The 21,986-nt window shown below is 37.6% G+C and overlaps 1 protein-coding gene across 3 annotated transcripts in view; it reads left to right on the top strand.

Moving 5' to 3' along the window:
• Window positions 1-21,986, top strand: part of STK39 (serine/threonine kinase 39) — a 101,711-nt gene that overhangs the window by 3,711 nt on the left and 76,014 nt on the right. The window contains exons 1-2 of one of the 3 annotated variants that reach the window (XM_054830726.1): window positions 19,603-19,673; window positions 20,502-20,622. Coding sequence is in view for 2 of the 3 variants with exons in the window: in XM_054830727.1 (XP_054686702.1) it covers window positions 19,561-19,673 (113 nt within the window). In the remaining variant the exon portion in view is untranslated. Of the gene's footprint in view, window positions 1-19,560; window positions 19,674-20,501; window positions 20,623-21,986 lie in introns of those variants that run through there. The other 2 variants (XM_054830725.1, XM_054830727.1) reach the window with 2 other exon arrangements.

The raw sequence follows: 21,986 nt of genomic DNA, 5'->3' as shown, positions 1-21,986 counted from the left end.
TGTTGAAAGGATCGCATTGATCTGACAGAGAACTAGTTCTGCTGGGTTAGTTTTCTGTTGGATCAGGTTCCCTGTTTGACTTGCTGCATGGTTGTGTGATTGACAGATCTGATGTGAAGAAGAGGGTCTTCCTATTAATGCCTATATACAAATCTTTTCTGGAGCAGGACGATTCAGCTGTTCTGATTGCTATTGGTAAATGTGTAGGTTAGAGATTAAAGAAAAGAGGAAACTTTTACATTAATTCAGATTGATACAGGCTGTCCATACACATACCCATCTGGAAGTTAGTAAGGGGATTCCTAACTTAGGACAGGAGCATCAAAAGCAACCTTCTGGTAGGAGTTACAGAGACAAGAACTGTAATTGCTATTAACAGACAGATTTAATTTAATGTAGACCTGGGAGATCTTTTTCTATGATTTTAATGCATTAAGTTAAAATGTGTAGTGGATTTTAATGTATGTGCTGGGTTTTTTTTGTAAGCTGGATATGACTTAGATTAAATAAAAAAGCTAATAAAAACAATACTGTGAGAGATGTTCTTATTCAATTTGGGTTTATAACCAAGTATTCTGAATAAAATAACTGAAATAGATTTCTCTGAATTTATGTCACTCTCATATGCAAGGGTTTTTCCTCTTCAGAAGCAATAGAAATCTTCACAGACCAAATGTTTAAATAGTAATCAACATAAAAACCTGAAAATGGAATAGTTTTAAAATTGTATTTGTACCTTTCAAATTGTAATGAGCCCTATATCACATGGATGAGACAAAGCAGTATTAAAACTAGGTTGGTTTAGAGTTTCTTTGTGTGTTTTGATTTGGGTGTTTGGGGTTTTTTTGTTTGTTTTTAAAAATGTTTCTTAAATCGATAGGAACAAGTGGCTTTGACATGTTTTTGGAAAACTACATTGGAGTTGATGCTCTTCTGCTAGATACAACTTAATGTTTGTCAGCCTGCGTTGATAATTGTAGAAGGAAGATTCTGTTACAGAGAAGTAGTGGATTATCTTGTGATTAGGCTGTGTGCTAGCTTTAATTATAAAATTATACTTTCATCTCTCCTGCTGCAACTGACTTAGAAAATTAATTTGGCTAGAAAGCAACCAGAGTTAATTGGAAAATAAAGGGTTACTGCTACGTGATGAATTATCTATATTGGCTGCATTTCATTAAAAAAGTTACCGTAGTTGAACTGAGGCTTTCATCTAGTTTTGCCTGTCTAACTGAACTCAAAATATCTTGTGGTTTGTTGCCTCATAAGGTGCAGTATTACTAAGTCAAATGTGTTGGGATTTTGAGTAGTACAGGTTATCATTCCAGACTGTTCTGCTGATTTTATAGTTCTTATTGTAAGCAGCCTGTGAGCCACTCTCATCTAAATGGCTCTGGGGTCTTTGTTGGTGTTTCTATGGAATGTTATTTACTTTTTTTTCCCTCTCCCCTACTGCATGTGTATTGCTAATGGCTCTTTGTCTGACAGAGAATAGGCTCTCCTGTATTTGTTGTTGTCAGAGATCTTTGACTGTAGAGAGGTTTCTGATTATGATGCTCAGGAACTGATGGAGTCTGTAAGCATGGTGTATGCTGTTTTGAAAAGCCTCTCTATAGTTAGAGGTAAAATTACAGTTCTGTGTTGTTTTGTTAATCAGACACTTGTGTCTCATTCAGACTCCAAAACTTCCTACCCCTGTGCTTAATCAGGATTATTTTTTTGAGTGGAAAAAAAACAGTTTAAAGGTTTTCTTCTGCAGTAGATTTTATGTGTATGCTGTAAATTAGATTGGACTGTACTCAGGAGCTTCACAATTTTATAAGTAATACTTAACACTACCGAAGATCTTTATACTAAAACTTTGTGTAAAAAATGTGCATGCCTTAATTCTGCTCCAAAGCAAATTCTGTTCCTTACTTGACAAAAGTTACCACAGCAGCCTAAGCATAGTGCACATGCACGTATTAAGTATAGCCTTCATAACATTAGTCATAACTTAATATATCTGTAGCTTGACAAGAAGAGTTTATTATTTTGTAAATTAAAATTTTACGCATTGGGAAATAATTAGTCAAAATTTTCTGTCAGCTAATAACCATTTGAAGAAACTGTAGAAGTGTTAAATCCCCATTTAGTATTTTTATAAGGAGTGGCTTTTAATTCAGTTGTCAGAGTAAAGATGGTCATGGTGCAATTTAAAAATACCTTGTAGAACACTCACAGTGCTGTGCTGTTAATGAGGCTGTGCAGAGCTCATAGCTGTTAATTATTCACCTTGTCTCCACATGATAGTAATAGTGTTGGGGAAGGGAGCTCTGTCTTGGCTTTTTTTGAACGAAAATGAGCTTTCTGCATTAGAAATACCCAAACTGGAGACAAGGCTGTATTTTTTTTTTTTATTGTTTCAAAGAGGTTAGGCTTTGTAAGTGATTAAATGGTCAAACTTTGTTATATAATGTAGTGACTTAAAAATATTAACTCATGCAGTTAGAGTTTAGACTTGTCAGGAAGAAGATTAATTATATTTTACAAGAGCCTGAATGGCGTGAAAATAAAGAAAATTATGCATAAACTTGCTTTGGGTTTGTCGCGATAGCAAATAACCAGCAAATAAAGCGTGTTTTGAAGTTAATTTGTTAACCGGAAGGGTAAAAGAACATGTAATCAACACTATCAGGCAGCTGACTGGTGCTATGTAATGATAATTTATAGAAAGTATGCTATGCTTTCCTGCTCTTGGAATCTGCCTACCTCCTTTATGCTTGGCCCTCCTGTCCCTATGCTTTCTCTCTCCCCACATCCAAGTTCTTCGTACAGATAAGGTCTAAAATCTCTGACACCTGGAAAGTCCTGGCTCCACAGGAGTTGCTTAAGTGCTAGAAGAGGAGCAGTTCTGCTGGTAAGCATGTGGAAAATTGAAGGGATTGCATGATTTTGATTCTCACTAAGCCTTACAACAGCAAGGCTTTGCATCTTCGAAGTGGAACCACTGCTTGTCACCAGCATTGTAAGGGTACTTTGATAGCAGGGGCCAAGTTCAGACCTGGGAGAGCAATTTTAGGTTGGGTTACGTGCTGCTCTGAAACAACATTAGAACTGTTTCTCTCTTTCTCTCTCTCTCTCTCTCTTTCTCCCTTTCTTAGGTCAGAGGCCAGTTGTTTTTTTTCCAGAATCTGCTTGTCAAATGGAGCTTCTCTTTGTTAAATGGAAACAAACCCACATCTGTTTGGACTGGCTTGAGCGCCAAAACCAGTCAGCTCTCCATACCAAGGAAATGTGGGTGGCTGATACAGTGGCTGCATGTATGGGCCATATTTCATTTTTGTGTGACCCTTTTGGTTCTCTCTCTTTCCCCTGCCCTCTTTCCAAAATAATTCAGAGCTATAAGGCAGCAGTAGATAAAAACTGGTTTCTTTTCCTGTAATAATAGCAATTTCTGGTGTTTAAAGAATGGACCTTAAAAATCAAGTTAAGCTAGTTACTCTCATTAATTTATTGGGTTTGCTGAAGTCACTACGATACTGCTGAGCAGCAGCAGCAGAGCAATCTGCTTGCAGAACTTGGAATATAAATATGTCACTAGGAAATTTACTGGTGCCCAAAATTAAAAGCAAGACATTTATTTTTCCCTAAAAGAAATCAGTTGACAAAAGTTGATACTGCTTACCCTGTGTAAATAAATAATTAGCTTTTTTGAGTGAATGGATTTTTACTTATTTCTGCCTTTTGTAGCACAGCCTTGCTGGTAGGATGAAATCTTGACAGCTCTGCTAGATTTCACTGTTTCTCGTTAATTTGAAGGTCTTTGGGTGTGCGTAAGGGTAGAACGTTGCAGCTTGTGGGTATAAGAATATTACCATCAGCGGCAGAATGAAGCAATGCTGGTATGAAATCCTTGAGAGAAGAATTTGCTTTAAAGCTTTTCTTTTTCCTTCTTTTATCAGTCTCTGTGCACCGTACTAGGTTCTGTGTGGTTGTGTGATCAACTGTGTAATTGAAGCAACCAGTACCTGTTGAATGCTTGTCTCTTGCCTTCTTTCATGGAGTTTGGCTGCTGTACTCCTCCCTTGCCTACCCTAGGGGTTGTGTGGTGGCGATGCAGCTCTTCCTTCTCTGCCACCTGCTTCATCCTGCACAGTGCTTCTGATTGGAGACCATGCTGTGGTATTTAACATGTGCCTGTTAAGTTTCCATGGCAGTGGCGAGGTGCTGACAATGCTGATGAAGGTGGTGGGTTTTTAAAGAGTCCCTCTCAACAATTCCCAGGTGTGGCAGTCCTGCAGCTTGCTCCCGAGAGAAGCTCAGTGAAAAGATTGAACAGTGTTGTTCGGTCGTTAGCTGAAGCATTAAGTTTGTGGCATTGATGGAGTTAATGTTCCCAGTCCTTTGCCCTTAGGTATTTCACTAGGTATGTGACTTTACTTAACACTTTGGTGAAAACCCAGTATGATAAATTAGCTGTCTCCATTAATCCTTTGTCTGTACAATTAACAATTTTTGAATCATTTTATTAGCCTAATTATACCTGTGGATTTCTAACTGCCTCTGAGGTATTCTGATCAGAAGTAAAATACAGGTGAAACTTGAGGATGTCCTATAAGGTTGATGTCATGATTATAATACATAGCTTTTAACCTGACCTATGCTAACACAAAGAGAAATGAAAACTAGAAGCAGACTGAAAATGGGAAGGTTTTCTGTGTTCCTAGTCATGCTTTCAGAAGTAGTGTGAACTTAAAAGGTCTCAAAGGTCAGGATCAGTGTTGAATGTCTGATGGTTTTCTTAATAGGAACAAATAGTTATTATAGATGTAAGCAAACTATGTGCTAAGTATACCTGCTTCAGGGCAATAGTGCAAAAATAGTCAATTTAACAGACCAGAAAAATGTTGTGTATTTATTTGTTGATCATGGTTTCCGTCCTGTAGGAGTAATATGGACAAGATCATAAGCTTGAGCTATTGCTTTAGACTTCTGAGAAGAAACAGATTCAGAAGGATCACAACTCAGTTATAAAGTTGTTTTTCCCTTCTCACTTTGCTTTGAAGACATTATATTACAGGGACTGAATTTAAACTTATAATTTATTCCTGTTAATGTCTTGTGCTTCCAGTCTCTGAGCCACTTCAGACTAATAATAGGAACTTCATTAGAATCACCTGATGAAAATTTAATGATACGATAGCATTTATATTGCTCCAAGTCTTCCATCGTTTCATGAGAAGCGGGATGAGAAATAGGTATGTTTTTTGCTTGTAGTGTATGGCCACAATGGGCTCAGATTCTAGCAGGCACGTTCTGTTGGGGGGAACTAGCTGAAGATGCTTTGTAGCTCAACGCTGCAGTATTAATTAAGAGATCTTCATGACAGTGCAGTAGTAATACTGCCTTTGTTTCGGTAGATTGTTGTTCTTCATTCTCGGAAGAGAATGATGCACTATGTGGTGACATCCGGAAGACTTGGAAAATATTGCATTCATGGTATTAGAATTGTTCCAAGTGTTTGCTTTCAAACTACATGAGAAACAATAAAATATGCCAACTAAATCAACACCAGCATTTGTTTATAGTGCTACTTCAAAAATTAACAGTAATTCTCTTTTAACAGCTTTTTTTCTAGGCAGGAAATCTAGTTCAGCATAGCAAATGTTCAATTTATACTGCTTGTATAAGGTGGAGTTAAGCAAAGCTCTGTGGAGTTCAGATGATACCTTGGTAAGGTAACTTTTGGTCCCACAGTGAATACCAGGTATCAAGTTCTCATGTAGTGATGCAGAACCATTTCCAGTGTGAGTTTTGCCTTCCGGATATGACTATTTGTATGCATATTGAATAATGGTTTCTATATTGATAATGAAACAACAGGAGGAATAAAATGATCACAAACCATGTTTCTGTTCTGAAAATATTTTAACTGAAAATTGGATCTTGCAGTTTATCTTAGGGGGAAAAATATCTGGCCATGTAACAGAATATTTAAAGATTGTAACAGAACATATGATAGGAAAGGGGTTTTGGTTTTATTTCGCATTTTATTAGGAAGAACTGGTTCTGTATTAGAAGAGTGCTGGAAAATAAGTTGTTTCCTTACATCTGTGATCCTTGAAAGAAAGGCTTTATTTCTGAGGCAATGTCATGCACCTATATTTGGTATGATAAGATGCCATTGCTGTTGTAGAATATGATTCAAAGTAACTGCTAGGTTAACTTTTTTCTTAATACAAAAAGGTAATTTATTCTGTATTTTTTTCCCTTAAAGATCTTTGTTGTGTAGACAGCTATAGCTCAAAATAGCTGTTTCTTCCAGATATGTTATTTGGAGTATGTTACTCTAGGGCTTTTTTTTTGTGGTGGTCTGAAAACTCACAGCTGTATGAGGTTTGGACAAGCATGTAAGAAGGAGATGGGAAACAGTAGAAACCTTAGCCCTGCTGGTCATGTCTCAGCTTGGACAAGCTAAACCTGTTCAGGGAGTCTCTCTTAACAGAGGTTTTTCTCAGCTTTGTACTTCAGGCATGAGCCTGCAAAACTTCAGCATGTCCGTGGTCACAGAGATGATTAAGGGATTGGAGCACCTTTCATTTGAGGCTGAGCGCCTGGAGAAAAGAAGGCTCAGGGGGGTATAAATACATGATGGGAGGGAATGAAGAAGAAAGAGCCAGACTCTTCTCAGTAATGCCCACAGACAGGACAAGAGGCAATGGACACAAATGAAAAATGATGAAATCTCAATCTTAACACAAGAAAACTTTTACTGTGAAGGTGATCAAACACTACAACAGGTTGCCTGAGAGGTTGTGGAGTCTCCATCTGCGGAGATACTCAACCTGGCTGGGCATCCTGCTTTAGCTGACCCTGTTGGAGCAGGGGGTTGGACTAGATGATCTCTAGAGGACGCTTTCAACCTAAATGATTCTGTGATTCCATGGTTTGAAACAATTTTTGGTGGTATCTTTGTGTGAAACAGCAGAAAAATACTTGGTTGGGGCTTTATTCTTACAAAGAGCATCTTAAACTTAGGAAGCAACTCTAACAAAAGTGTTCTGCTAACAGAAAGGCAGATTTGGAGAATATTTGTGGATTACAAATTGATTTCACGTTGGAATTTTGCTAGTATCTTTGTTCTGTGAAGTCTAAGTTTCTGGTGAGATGGGAGTAGATAAGAGAAGTGAAACAGTTAATGTTGAGGCCTTTACAATGTATTTGGGTTTTGAGTTTTACTTTGAACAAGATATACGTTAGTTCCTTGGACCACACAGCCTAGCTGTCGTTTTTTGAAAATATCAAAAGACTGGTCTGAGCCATAACATCTTTCAGGGATTAGAGCATGTTTCTGCTGGAGCAGAACTTCCAGTTCAGGTTCCTCCAAAAGGAGTTTATTTTGCACGCACAAGAGCCTCTCTGTAAAGCAAACTAAAGCTCTGTGAGGAAGATCAAGGAGAGGATCAGCAGCAATGAAGCTGGTGAAGGGTCTAGAGCACAAGTCTGATGAGGAGTGGCGGAGGGAATTGGGATTGTTTACCCTGGAGAAAAGGAGGCTGAGGGGAGACCTTATCGCTCCCTGCAATTACCTGAAAGGAGGTTGTAGCCAGGTGGGTGTTGGTCTCTTCCCCCAAGTAACAAGGGATAGGAGAAGAGGAAATGGCTTCAAGTTGCACCAGGGGAGGTTTAGATTGGATATTAGGAAAAATTTCTTCACCGAAAGGGTTGTCGGGCATTGGAACAGGCTGCCCAGGGAAGTGGTTGAGTCACCATCCCTGGAAGTATTTAAAAGATGTGTAGATGCGGTGCTTAGGGACATGATTTAGTGATGAACGTGGCAGTGCTAGGTTAATGGTTGGACTTGATGATCTTAAAGGTCTTTTCCAATCTTAATGATTCTGTGATTCTATATTAACTTCAAAACATCCCCGTTTGCTCTAAACCAAAATACAAATGTACAGCCAACCAAATAGTACTAAGTGCAGGATGGTGCTCTTTTTTGAATTTCCCTCTAACTTCAGTTACTTTATCCTCTGTTGGTTATTTCTCTTTTTTCTATTCTCTTGACATTTTTAATGTCTCTTGTGTCTGATGGGAGGCTTTGCTCTTGAGTAAGAACTGCATCCTACTACATGTATTTCTAAAGTGCATAGTTGGTCTTTTTAATACTTGAAGTATTACTGTGAAGATTTTCCTGTGAAACTCATGTTTACTATTCACTCTAGGATAAAACTCTAGACCTTTGAAACAACAAATTCGGATACAAAACTTATAAGGGAAGAATGATGTCATCTTTCCCTTTCTCTTCTAGATAGCTTCTTTGGTTTAAACTGAGATTTATTACCCAGTGTTCTTTTGTTGTGCACCTGACTGAATGATAAGGAAGTTTATTTTAGCAGGTTTTCAAATGAATGCAGAGAAAAAGCTACTTTTTTGTGGTGCATGTGTCTGAGTGAAGTGTTTATGCTTCTTCAGATCAATGAAGGAAAAATGAAATGCCCCTCCCTGCTGGTATGCTTTCTGGAGGGCTAATTAGGCAGAGGAGGATCTCTCAGATTTCTTGTAGAAACACCCTCTTCTACAAAAGCCCCGGATATCTTGCTTTTTATTTTTGATAACAGATAGTTTGAAGTCTGTGATTTTTTTTTTTTATTTTTTTTTGCTTTTAAAAAAAGGCATTTAAAATTTATATTGTAAGCAATGATGTGAAAAATACACTTTTGGATTAACCCGGTAAGAACAATTTTATTATTCTCCTAAAATGTGAGCCAAATTCACCTAGTTTTATTAAACCCTGTATAAACAGAAACTCTCAAGACCTATTACACTACTTTGATATTTGTTTTTTTTTTTTCTTCTGTGTAACACTGTATGAATGATGAGAAAAAGTTTAAATTAAAAAAACCCAAACAAACAATGAGACCTCTTAGGTCATTTCTATAGTCTTTCACCTAACCACAGCAAGAAACTGTCCATTTTACACAGGTGTTCTTTTGTATCGCTTTTGGTTCTGTGAATTTGATGGCAAGTTTTTGGTACAACTGTAAGCAAAAAAAAAAAAAAAAAAAATCCAAATGAAGAGGTTTACATCATTACCTGAAAATCTGACCTACATTGTGAGGATGAATGGATAACACAACAGACAAAATTTTAGTGTAATAAATTCTTAAACCAAGTCATATCTTTCACTTTACCTCTTTTTCATAGCTTTTGTTAGGAAAATGCAGAATGAATAGGGATTTGTTACATTCATTCATGTCAAGTACAATACATCCATGTTTCTTCTTATCACATGAGGGCCCCAGCATGATTGTACATCAGGAGCTGACTCCTGCCTGCAGTGTGCCGACTGGGTGGTTGTGCAGCACAGCTGTGCTACCAACTGTGTCCCAAGAGCAGCGGAAGCGTGGGTGCAAGTTCTTTGGTTGTTACTTTCTCTGTTCTTCTTCCCTAACAAATTTGCAGTGTGAGTGAAGTTGGATTCTTTTGTGTTTTGCAGGAAGCCAGTGCAGGTATGATTACAAAACTAATGTTAATTGGGGAACGGCTTAGATGCCTCAGAGCTTTTCTTCCCTCTCTTCTGTCTTGTGAGCTAGTTTAACAGATAATAATATGCTTACATATGTGCCATTATTACCTGTGGCTTGGTTCTTTTTTTTTTGGTGGTCTTGATAGTCCTTTCAGAGAACCTTTAAAGGTGATCCATGCTCCTGCCAACATATTGCTTTACATAATCTAACCTAATGGCAACCTAACAGAGTAGATCTTCCCTTTTTTCCCCTAGGTGCTAGGCTCAAATGGATTTATTTAGTTAATTGTTTTTCACTATGCCCAAAGAAAAGTATTCCTTTAAATCTAAGTAATGGACTGTCATGTGTAATGGTACTCATTGTTCAATGGTGCACGTTTCTTCTAGACCATAAGTTTGATGAATTCACAAGTTGCCTCCCACTTTCCTATCATTATATAAAGGTATTTTAGGCATTCATTAGGTGAGTACAGCTAAGCAACTTCTTTGCTTTCTGACTTGATACATGCTTGGTGATACACCATTTCTTGGGGGCATTGAATTCCCAATTCCTGTTCTGCAACTTTAGTAAATGAGAGTAAAATTAATATTGAAATGGAGTGTAGTTTATTTTACTCTTACGCATAACACTTTGTTTCACTTTTTTCTTTTTAAAAATGGCAGCTTATATGGAGGGTTACGTGATTGAGAAGAGAGATCATTCCAGGAATATAACTTGACTTTTCACTGCTGAGTTCAGTTTCATACTCTTTAGTTCATTAAGCTCTTAAAATGCAGTACTCTCTATTACTTCATAATCACAACCTTGGAAAAATGATAGTGAAGGGAATATAGGTTGACTAGGCATATAAAGTGATGATAAGATATCCCAAGCAGACCTGAAAGCCATGGGACTTTTGAGGAAAACGTACGTTCTGCAAACTGGAACAGATACTTTCTTTGCATTTCACGTTTGCCCATTCAAAATGATATATCGTAGGTTTTAAGTAGCATATTTTACCAGAAATTCGGTGTGTTTTGGGGTGATAAGTGAATGTTTTTAGCTTGTTTACCTGTTTGTTTTAGGTTCAGCTGTATTAAGTTGTCTGTGTGTGTTGGTTGTTCCCCCTCATACCCTTCTTTTTTAGCACATGTGAGCAGGATAATTTTGTGATGTGTAAGAAGTTCCACAGCAGAGAATAACATCTATTTACTCCCAAGAATCTGTTAATGAAGCTTACCAGTTGTCACCTGACACTAAGAGGAGAGGCAGGTTCTTTTAGGGATCCTTGGCAGAATGATGATGGCACTAAAATGTAGTTACAATTAAAACTTTATGTTCTTAACAAGATATTATGATTAGTATAGCACAGAATTTATGATTAGAATGGCACAGGACTTCTACAAGCACAATCAGTATAGTACAATTTATAAGTAGTGTAATATGGAATTTATAATATGACTTAACTTACGATTTCTAATCATCTAGATCCTAACTTAACTTATGCTTTCTAAACACCTAAGTAATACAGAACTTATAATACAACTTAATTTATTATTTCTAATCACCTGGACCCTCTGCAGATCGGGTCAAATCTTAGTACATGATTTGCCATATCAATATAACAATGATAATCTAGACTCAAGTAATTTAAAAGCATACGAGTCAGTCCTCGGAGGAAGCAGATGATGGTGGAGGCATCACTGACCACCGGGTGAGAAGAGTCTCATTGTCCAGCAGTAGTTCCGGTCCAAGTTCCCCACTTAAAACTTGTAACTGCTTGATTTTATGGAAATAAAGTGCTCTGTGTGCTGTGATGGGATCATCACTGCTGAGTTGGCTGGGTGCCTGGGACCTTCAAGGCCGGTAAAGCAGGGAGTAATCGGCCTGGCTCCCAGGAATCTTGAGGCAGTAGGGAGGGGAAGGAGAAATCTGTTTGGTTTGTTTAATTGTTTCACAGGACCTTCAGGGCCTGATAATGAGGGGAAAGGGAATGAATATGCGGCCTGCTCAGTCTCAGAGAGTGGCCGCTTGCCTTATAAAATGGTGTTAGTTATGCTAACCACATTGCCAGGGGTCAGGAGCAGGGGGTACCGGTCACACCAGTCTTAACCTGACACCTCCACAAGGCAGATTCCAATTCTGATGGCTGCAAATTCTGAAATAGTGGTGATTGTGGATTTTTTTTTTATATACACTTTTTTCACTTAAAAATAACACTTCTTATGAAGATACTTGATATGTGGAGCAGAGCAAAAAGAATTTAATCTTGGGTAGTGTTTATAATACAGGCTTTGCCTAGACAATCTAATTTGGGTTGCTATAGTTCCCTTTCAACTTCTCTATTTAGACAACTCATCCATTTTAAATGACAAGTCAGGGAGAAGATGACACCTGCTGAAAGTGGACTGCTTTTGTTTAGGTTTTCCTTACCTGCTGTGCTGCTGAAATTTCCTTGGTGTGGATTGGTAACGAATGGGAAGATGCTTTTATACCAGATCCAGAAATATACCAGGCTCCCTGTGAGCTCCACCACTAGCATGTAAGAGGACTCAAGGCCATCGAGTACTTAGTTAAAAGATAATTTTGATGATGACACACATAGATGGGCATTAAACTGCCTGGATGTTTGGCATCACTCCACTTTGCTTTTCAACACATCTATGCCTTTCTTTCATTGTCAAGTACCATAGTGTGTTTGAAGTATATGCAGCTTCCTATTCAAAGGCAATAGGAGAAGCGTTGTGGTTACTGTCTGTTTCTGATGCACTTCTAAATTTGATTCTCAGCTTCGTTAGCACCTTATCTTACCCAAAAGACTTGAATTCCTTTGTAGGTACCTTCTTAAAAAAAGGGCAGGAACGTGTGGGTTTGTGTTTGGTGTGGGTTTTTTTTTTTTTGTCATGTGCCTTATTTTATTTTTGTGATTGATAAGGCTAAAAGTTTTCCAGTGGTGAAATGGCAGGGCTGTCAGGTAAGTTGCTAACCATGTGTCCTGCTGTTTTGTCACTTTGTACACTAATCATGATAGCACGGGGGATAAAACCATATTCTGCATTAAATATAGTATATTGGGTTAGAAAACTGGTAAGGGAGCTGGGATACTGACTGTCTTACTACTGTAGCTTCAAACACAAGACTGTGCAATATGTGACACGATTGTATGGGGTAACAGGATCTATTTCTCTAGTAGCGAGGCACGGCTTTATTTCTTTCGAGCTTCAACAGAATGTGTGATCTTGGTCCACCAAAAAGTTAGTGTTTCTCCCATGTGCTTAATGAACACAGCGGCTATATTTTTGTGGTTCATTTATTTCACTTGTTTCAATAGAGTTGTACTAAATAAAGCATATCTGACAAACTAAAAAAGAAATCTCGCAGGCTGGTGTTTAATATCAGCACTTGTTGGTCTCTGTTGAGAGAGCCGGGATGGGAACAGAGGAAGAGGGCCAATTTGAGGTGGAAGGAGGTAGTGGGCATAGTCTCTGTTTTTTCTTTCGTCCCTTTCCAAACTGTGTGCTTATTGCCAGGTTTACATGAATGCACCAAACACAGTTAATGGTCATCCTTGGACTTTCCAATCTGATCTTAGTGTCTTGATGGCATTGTACCAAGCTGACAAGTGCTGAGCTTTGTATGGCCCTAGGCAGAAGTCTCCTTACCAAGAAAATGTCTGAAAGCAAAATGCCATCACTTAGGCTGATACTTTATTTCAAAGCTGAACACAGTCATTACTAAATAAACCTATGTCTAATCTAAATATGTCTGGTTTCACTTTCTAGCCACAGATTTTTTTTAATGCCTTTGTCAGTCAGACTAGAGCTCTCTTAAAATTCTTTTAACCATGACTGGTGGTGATCCGTGATTATTCTTCAGATAAGACAGACATTTCAGAAGAGTTCCTGCAACATAGTGTGTCTGGGCTGATTGGTGAAGGAAAGGATGACTTTTACATTTTCCAGATCATCGGTATAGGTTCTGCACTTTCTTGTACAGTATTGATTTGTCTTATTTCCTGAATAATTAGTTTGTGATTCGTAGTTACTTGCTGTACTCTCATGCTACAAACTTCTGTGTTCAGGAAGGTAGATTCCTGTTCTTATGTCCTTTTGGCAGAAGAATTTCTTTGTTCTGCAGATTTGACAGGGAGGGAGTTGTAACATATTACCGCATAGCAAACCTCAAAATATTTCCTATAATATATCTAGCCAAAATATCTGATATAACCAGTCCTTTTACTATTTTAGTGAAGGTGGGGGAAAATAAAGAAGATTGTTCAAAAAGCCTAGTCATTCCCTCCTGCCCCTGTTTTTCTTGTATGTGGGATTTTATTGCTGATTATGAATTCACCTGCCTTTTTTTTCTGCATGGAGAATATGATGTCTCGTTAATGCTGAATTTTGATGTATCTTACCCTTAGTACAGGTTGGCTCAACGCTTGCATAGAAATTCTCTTGTAGATTTTCTATAATGCATAATAATTTCAATATGGACATTTAGGCTACTTCTCTAAGACTTTAGTGGGGTCACAGAAGTATTTGTAGACCTTTATCATCTTAGGAGAGTTTTTTCTGGATTATTTATGCAACATGCTTTTGAAAAGTAGTATGGGATAAGCTAGACCTCAGAGACTGTGTAAGCTACTCTCCCATAAAAAGGTAAATACAACAATTGAATAACCCAGTGATTCTATAGCCATAATGATGGTGGTTTTAAATGTCCAAATGCAGAACAAATTAATTTTGTATAGCTCCATGAAGATTTAATGAGATTAATTGTTGAATGATGAAAATGTAGAAGTAGCAGTTCTATGTAAAAGGGTGTAGATTTCATAGAACACTGGTGTATTTTAAGTGAATTATGTCATAATCCTAATGGCTAGGATAAACAAACAAGTATCCAAGTGAGTTATAAGGGGAGAGATTTGATCCCAGCATGAATTAAGAACACAAAGTGGGCAGGAACTGTTAGTAAATTGTATTTATGTGGTTATCCTAAAGTTCCTAAGAACACAAGCGTTTATGTTGAGTGAAGATGGAGAGAGAAATTGTAAGTTCATTTTCTGTGAAGAAATTAAATTTCAGAAAGTTTTAGATTTTAGTATGATGATCTAAAATGAGCTTTAATCAACTGATTTATAACTTATTTTTAATCAATGGAAGAAATATGAAAGAAAATTAGTAGTAATGAGAGATCTGTAGAGCATTGTGGGGTAAAAGCTAGAAACTGAAGGAAATTAAAGGTTTGTTCTTCTCTGTTTCTTAACTGAAAGTGACTTTGCCACCAACAGGATTGATTCTTTTGAGACTGAAGAGACTAGTTCTGCGCAATGCTGCCATGGAATATGTTGAGAATCTCATCAGTTCATAACACATATGTAGTAATGCTGGAAATATGCTGCACAATATTGTATGTAATATACAACATAGCTGTCAAAGCTTGTATATAAGCACAGATGCTTTGTATGTTACATAAAAAACCCCCACGTGTTTTTATGAGTGGAAACCGGAGCTAGATTGCATTTGTGCAGGCACAGTTTGCGTGCACAAGTGCATCCTGCACTATGCAAAAGGAATCCTGCAGTTACTTTGTGTATGAGCTGCGTTTAAGAATTACCTGGGGGACTCTCTTCTTCAGAACTGGACTGTCTGAAAGATTAAATAAATATACTTTCATAGCTGCTTCATCCATTTTCATAGATTTTGTTCTATTTAGTACTGACTTCTTTTACAGACAGTTACAATTTAGTCGTGGATTTCAGGCTGACTTAAAATTTGTGTGCGCTAATCAGCTACCTGTAATAGGGGGTTTCTGTATGTTGGGGGGAGCAGAAGAGGTGTGTAGAAATACAGATGGTATAGATCGGTATGTAAGAGTTTGTATAGATTCTGAGATAAGTATTTAGTGTTCTCCGATTACGACTGCCGTCTAACCCTTCAGATACTTAGTCAACAAAAAGCTTACCATTACCAACAATTTACATCCCCTTCAGAGATTAGGTAGAAGAACTATGAGGTTGAAGAAAGTGTCTTTGAGTAGAGTGTCTGAAGGGACCTAATGAATGCAGAAATCTTTGAGAGATTTGTGTTGGAATACTGTAGAGTAACACTGAGCTACTAAAAAAAAGACTTGGTAAATCATTATGGGGTAATGAGGTTACTGACTTTTGTTGTTGTTGAGAAGAAGAAAATTGAAAGGAATAGTTCTAGATCTATTTTGAATAGAGTTACTGCACTGTGATGAATGAGTGGAAAGTGTCAGGCCTTTATACATAACAGGGAATGAACGAAGTGTCACATGCTTGTATGAAGAAGGATATGTGCAATGTGACAGCCATGGTCCAGCCATCTCACATCGCTGTCTGCCTTTTTGAGGCTTGACTAGTGGAGGGTAGATAAAACTAAAATGTTAATGTCAGTTGTTGATCACACTTGTTCAAAGATCCTTCTTCTTTTTACCTGGATGAGTATTTGTGTTTGTGGGGTTTTCATGTGCTTTCTATGAAGAATCTGCAAAGTGGAATGCAGAAAACTGCTTATAGGTTATATTCTTTCAGAAGTGAAGTGTGGCCGTATGTAATAGCTGTTGAGAAGGTTTCTGTTGCATGAGCCCAAATACTTAAAAGCAATACTAATGGCTCTGCTGCACTGAGGGCAGGATGGTAGGCAGTGCATGATTCATAGCATGAAGGAACAGGTTGGCTGTAAGGGCATGCTTACACTAGAGAAAAGGATGGCAGCAAAAAACATGAGGACAAGATGAAACTCTATGACTTAATGCGTACTACTCCCATTTCACAACAGGCAACTTGATGTGGACTGAAACTGTGTTATTTCACTGCTAACTTTTGAAATTGTCAAAGAGAACTTGTCTGTAGCAGGAGAACCACCTTTCCAGTAGTGGAAAAAACCCCATCTTTCTCACAAAGTGGGTTTTTTGAGTCTGACCTCTGGTAATCCTTTGTTTTGTTTTCCTGCAGGAGACAGCTAGATGTAAAGGCTTCATAGTTTATCCAACCTGAGCTTTCATTATATTAGATCAGTTTTCTAAATAGAGAGTGGATGCTAAACCCACTCTGTGCTTTAGTTGTGGTGTAGTTAGTATATTCTCCACTGTGAGGGTTAGGTTTTGAAAGACTTGTAAGGTTCAGCATACCTGAAGAAGTCATGCCTTCTGACGAGGAATTGCTAACTGTACTCTGTTCTCTGCAATCATTTTCTGTGACCTTAATTTGTTATGCTAAATGGTTGTCTGTGGTGATTTTGTTTCACTGTATGATAGTGTATTACTTGTATAGTCTGTTGTCTCTCAACCAAAATGCTTATCTGAGTAGTCCTGTTTTATAACAGCTACTTCTCTGGAACACTTCACATTTCTACTTGTTTAGTAGACTAGAGAAGGGCATCTCTTTATTGACACAAAAGGAGTCTTCTGATCAGGTGAGAAGGCTGCAGATTTTCCTCATCTTCATCCCCAGTTGTTCACCTTGCAAGCCAGAGAAGGACAGGGGAATATCTTTTAAGAGGAAGGAGGTGTATAGCCATTAAGTGCCTGGCTCCTACTTCAGTACTCGAAACTACTTTTTCAAATGGATTTTATATGTAGGTCCCACTGAGAATGCACGCTGCACAGATGGCCTTTATTATCAAAATACTCTGTTGTGCAGAGTATTCAAAAGGCAGGAGAAAGAAGAAACCAAGGTGGATTGGCTTTATTCTAAACATAGCTTTTTGCATTGTCAGTGCATCATATTCTTATGGTGAAGAATATCCCAATACAAGTCATCTCTGTCTGAGGAGAAAACACAGGGAAATGCACTGAAAGGCTTTTCATATAAATAAACTTCAAGCTCTAGTTTATGTCCTAAAATCTCACATCTCATCCTCTTTCAGTATGCAAAAGAGGAAAAGATCTTCAACTTGTGCATAAGGATAGCTCAAGATTAATCTTACAGTCAAGAGTTTTTAAATAGTAGTAAGCGTATAGTCTTTGGTTTGGGGTCTCACAGAACTTCAGCAAGTGATATAGTGGGGTGGGGTCAGGGATGTGACAGGTCTTTTTTTGTAATCTAATTTTTCCAAAATTTTTTGAAGTGTTATTTACTGTCATTTTACTTTAACTTGAGGAAACAGTCAGGATTTCATCCTGACATTGGCTGAATAATTTTTCTGTGTGCTTTTTCTGTTTGTCCTTTATGTGGCCTTTGTATATAAATCTGTTTTGAAAGTGAAGATCTGGTTGTTTCCTACAAGTAGATAAAACTACTGGGCATAAAGATACATCAAGGAAAATCTTCCTCTCTGTTCCTGTATCCTTAATAGCTGGAAATTTGGTTTCTTCCCCCACCTCAACCTAGAGTTGTGTATCCAAAGTAACGAGAGGATTTGTGTCTTGATGTCTGCGGAATGAGAACTTCATTAAAGTGATGTAGATGAATCTTACTTGAGCTGAATTGTGCTGACTTGGTGGTTCCTTCCTTAGGATGTCTTATTTAATTTTTAAAATCTCTCTTAATTCTTTTATTACTTACATTATTGGAATTTTTAAAGGCTTTGTTCTGTAAGCAGACAGAACAGGACATGTCAATATTTGTCTGTGACCGCATCCTGCAAAAACATGACTAGTTAGTCCTGTTGAGATTTTTTTTTTAAGATGAGCTCAGAATTTTGTAATGAAATTCATACACTGAGTTAAAAAGCTTTGTGATTTGAGTGAAAATGTCATGTGAACAAACAATACATGAAAATAGCTAAGCAAATAGCAATTAAAACACTGACAGTAACTTTCAGTCATGAGGTATTGTCGGTGCTGTTTTCAGATGTGCAGAGGGAAAAGCTCTCAATTGTTCTTAAGTCTGCTGGTAACTGAATCCACATTTGTAGAGCTTGACAACAAAAGGCTTTTTGTTCACAATTTGTATTCATCTAGGACATGCCAATTACCGAGCATAAATAGAACATAGTGTATGAGCAGGCTGATATAAGATGTTGCTCAATTCATGACTTACCAGAAATCCATAATTTATATTAAAATAGCTTCTACCTGTAATTCTAACTACTTGTTGGGGGATTTTTGATTTCTGCATGAATGAGCACAATGTAATTACTTTGAGGAAGCATACACTGCTGTATTTGATGTGGCAGCAACATGTGCAACCTGGGAGAAAGTCTTCCTGGATATTACTTGCAGTCATTTCATTAATTTAGTGAGGCAATACTGACTAGGGCAAAGCCAGTGGGTACTTGATAAAAGAAGCAACAAGACTTTTTACTCCTGTTGTTTGCAAATAAAGCATACTAAAGAAAATTATTCTAGTGCTTTCCCCAAAATATGTCAAATTCCACCAGGCTATGTTATCAGTGTCGTTGTATCACCATATGTGATTTCCACATCAAGTAAGCATGACTGACTTTCTCTGCTGGGTTATTCAGCAATGTGCATCATCATCTTGTTGGTGTGATACTTGTGCCTCCCGCGTTCTTTACAAGAATCAGCATGCTTTTTGTAGGATGTTACCCTAATCATGATGAATTAGCAGGAGCACAGGTGAAGCTGTAGAAGATTTGGCATGTACAATTTTACTGATAACTTTTCTGTTCATTGCCTAGTGGGAACAAAAACCTGGTTAAACAGAGGCTGACCTGAAAGAACAGAAAGAAATAATATTTGATAAAGCACACACTTCCAGCCCCCCCCCAGTTTTTTTTATTGTGTAAACTGTGCAATGTTCCTGATTGAAACAGAAGTGTCCAAAGAAGAAAATGTAGTGGTTCCCAACCTATATGAAATGCATTGGGGTGGTGGGTGTGACTTGATAAATGAGCACATCATTTTAAGTTGTTGGCTTAGGAATTTTTTGTGGCATATGGAACAGAAACTTTGAGGTTTTTCTTCTCCATTTGAGAAGTGTGCAAGCTGTCTTGCTAGTGGAAAGGTATGCATGTGGGGAAAGCACTGAAAAAAGATAAACAGCAGATTAAGTTCTTTGTCACTGTGGGGTTCTTAATGTTGGTCACTGGTTTAAACTCCTGTTATATTGATACTGTCTTCCTTTTCTGCCCTTTTTCAGGTAGCGGTGCTACAGCAGTTGTCCAGGCAGCGCTATGCAAACCCAGGCAAGAACGCGTAGCAATAAAGAGGATCAACTTAGAAAAATGCCAAACCAGTATGGATGAATTACTTGTAAGTAAATCAGAGGGGAACATATTGCATGGAAACTTATCTTCTGTTTTGATTTTGGTTTTTGCTTGGTCCAAGAGTGAGGGTAGTATTTTTATGCATGATAATAGTGAGAAAAGGATTTGAAAATAATCTGAAAGAAGTATACCCTTCCCCTAAAAATATATTTTACTAATGTATATTTTCTAATGCTACTTAAACAAGAAGTGCCAATTTGAATCTTGGGGTAACCAACTGTTGAGAACTGTGGGAAGACCCCTACCCCTTGCTTTCTGGCGATTTGATTTTCAAGAGATTCCTGTCTCATTGTCTGTCTTCTCTTAATACTGAGGAAAGATGTATTTTCCTTTGGTTAAGCACTGATTGAAAATATGAAGGCAAAATTTAGTAGGTCTTCTTAAAGTGTCTAAAGCGCCAAAACATGGCAAAAACTAGTTGTTGGATCATTTTGTAATGATAACTTTTGAGGGGAAAAGTAGGAATAGCTACACTGCCACCTAAACAAGGAAACTCTTGTTAAAGCTAATAGCACGCGTTTATCCGATAGGCCATAACAAGCCATTTGAGGAATGCTGTTTGTTTGGGTCAGTGATCAGAGGAGGAAGGGACCTGTAAGAGGCCCATTGTAAAAGGCAAGAGCTTTTCCTTTGCATTGGTTATAGCAATCCAGACCAAGTTGCAAAGAGCTGGTAAAAAACAAAACCTATTGCTTTCTAATGCTCCTAGTCAGGTGCTTATAATACTAATGTGTATTTATGTATAGGCAGCATAACAAGAGTTGAAGAACACAAAGCCATTCTAAAAGTGAGAACACTCTCTTCTGTTCCACAGGTTATACTACTGCCTAGAGACTGTGGGCTTTTTCTAATGCAGAAATTCCTGCCTCTGAAGGAAATGATCTCCTCAGCAGGGAATTGCCAGTGCAAAAGATATCTTGAATTTGATACAGAGGGTATGGTCCATCCAGTTTCTTCAGACAAAATGGCTTATTTACAGTGGAGGACCCAAAATGCTCTTCCCCTGGTGACTGATAGCATTCACCTTCAGTTTATGTAACAGCTCGTATGGGATGTTGTTGTGTTTTTTAAAAGAGGATTGTGGTAGTGGAAGCTACCTCTGAGGTAGTGAGAGTTCTGTCAACTAAAAACTCAAACAATAAATTCTGAACTGTGTTTAAAAAGAGAACAGTCCAAGGTGAGATGCTGTGCATGATGTATTAACATCTACAGCCCATAAATAACACTTCTATAAAACAAGAAATACTAATCATTCTAATATATGGTCAACATTTGATCTTTTTTAACTAATTTTTAACTAATTTTAACTAATAATGGGAATTAAGAATTAAAAAGTTATGACAAAAAAATCAGATAAAACTGCCAAAAATATGCAAGAGATATCTAGGTGGTCTAGAGAAATGACTGCAGTTAGTTACCTGCTTGTACAAAGTTGCCTTACCAAGTGCTTGAGTATCTTTACTGCTGACATGCCTCCACTGTCTGCCAAATGAGGCAATAGGTCTTGAATTTTTGGTCCCATATTGCGTTCTTCTGGTACGAAGACAACTGTCCATACCATCTTTTTTATTTTTTAACATAAGTCAATTTCTGTTTTTCTGTGTTCAGATTTTGTGTTTCTTTTATTTGTTGATCTGTTTTGATCTGAACATAAGTTCTGGCTTTCTGAGTTCTTGGTTAGGAGGATTAAAAAAAAAGTCAGGCCATGTATGATTCCTTGTATTTTTATATGTGCATGCACACATGTATGCATACACGTACATAATTAATTCTTTTTTTTTCTGTGAGGGGAAGTATACTTTCTCCGATTCGGTTCTAATAGATTTAAAAATTTTGTTTATATAATAGAGATGTTATTGTGGAAAAGGGCATCGTTGACCTTCAAAACTCCTGTTAGAACTATACTAGCATTTTTATTTCAGTTGCTAATACTTAGAATGCTCTTGCGTTTTGGGTTTTTTAACACCGTTTTTGAGTCTGCTCAGTTTTCAATCACTTACTGTTCTGATCAAACAGTTTACAGTGACACAGGGATGTTCTAAAACTCTGCCCTCTGAACATGCTGTTTTGTAAAATCCTGTTGCTGAATGCTTATGGATGGTGTGCAAAGGCACCCTTCACAAATTCTCAGCTGTGTAGCCTTCAGAGAAGTGGAAAATGTAGCAAGCCTGGTGCCCACATAAGCAGACTTAGGATTTGGGCCAGTGTCAATTAAAATAGAAAGGCAGTGGGGGAGGGAGCTTAAGTAACACTAAGGTTACACAGACTGCCAAACTCCTGAAATTCAATACTCCATTTC

The sequence above is a fragment of the Grus americana genome, chromosome 6 (genome assembly GCF_028858705.1).
Source record: "Grus americana isolate bGruAme1 chromosome 6, bGruAme1.mat, whole genome shotgun sequence".
NCBI classification, from domain to species: Eukaryota; Metazoa; Chordata; class Aves; order Gruiformes; family Gruidae; genus Grus; species Grus americana.
The sequence above is the reverse complement of the archived record's forward strand: the minus strand, read 5'-3'. Positions and strand labels throughout refer to the sequence as shown.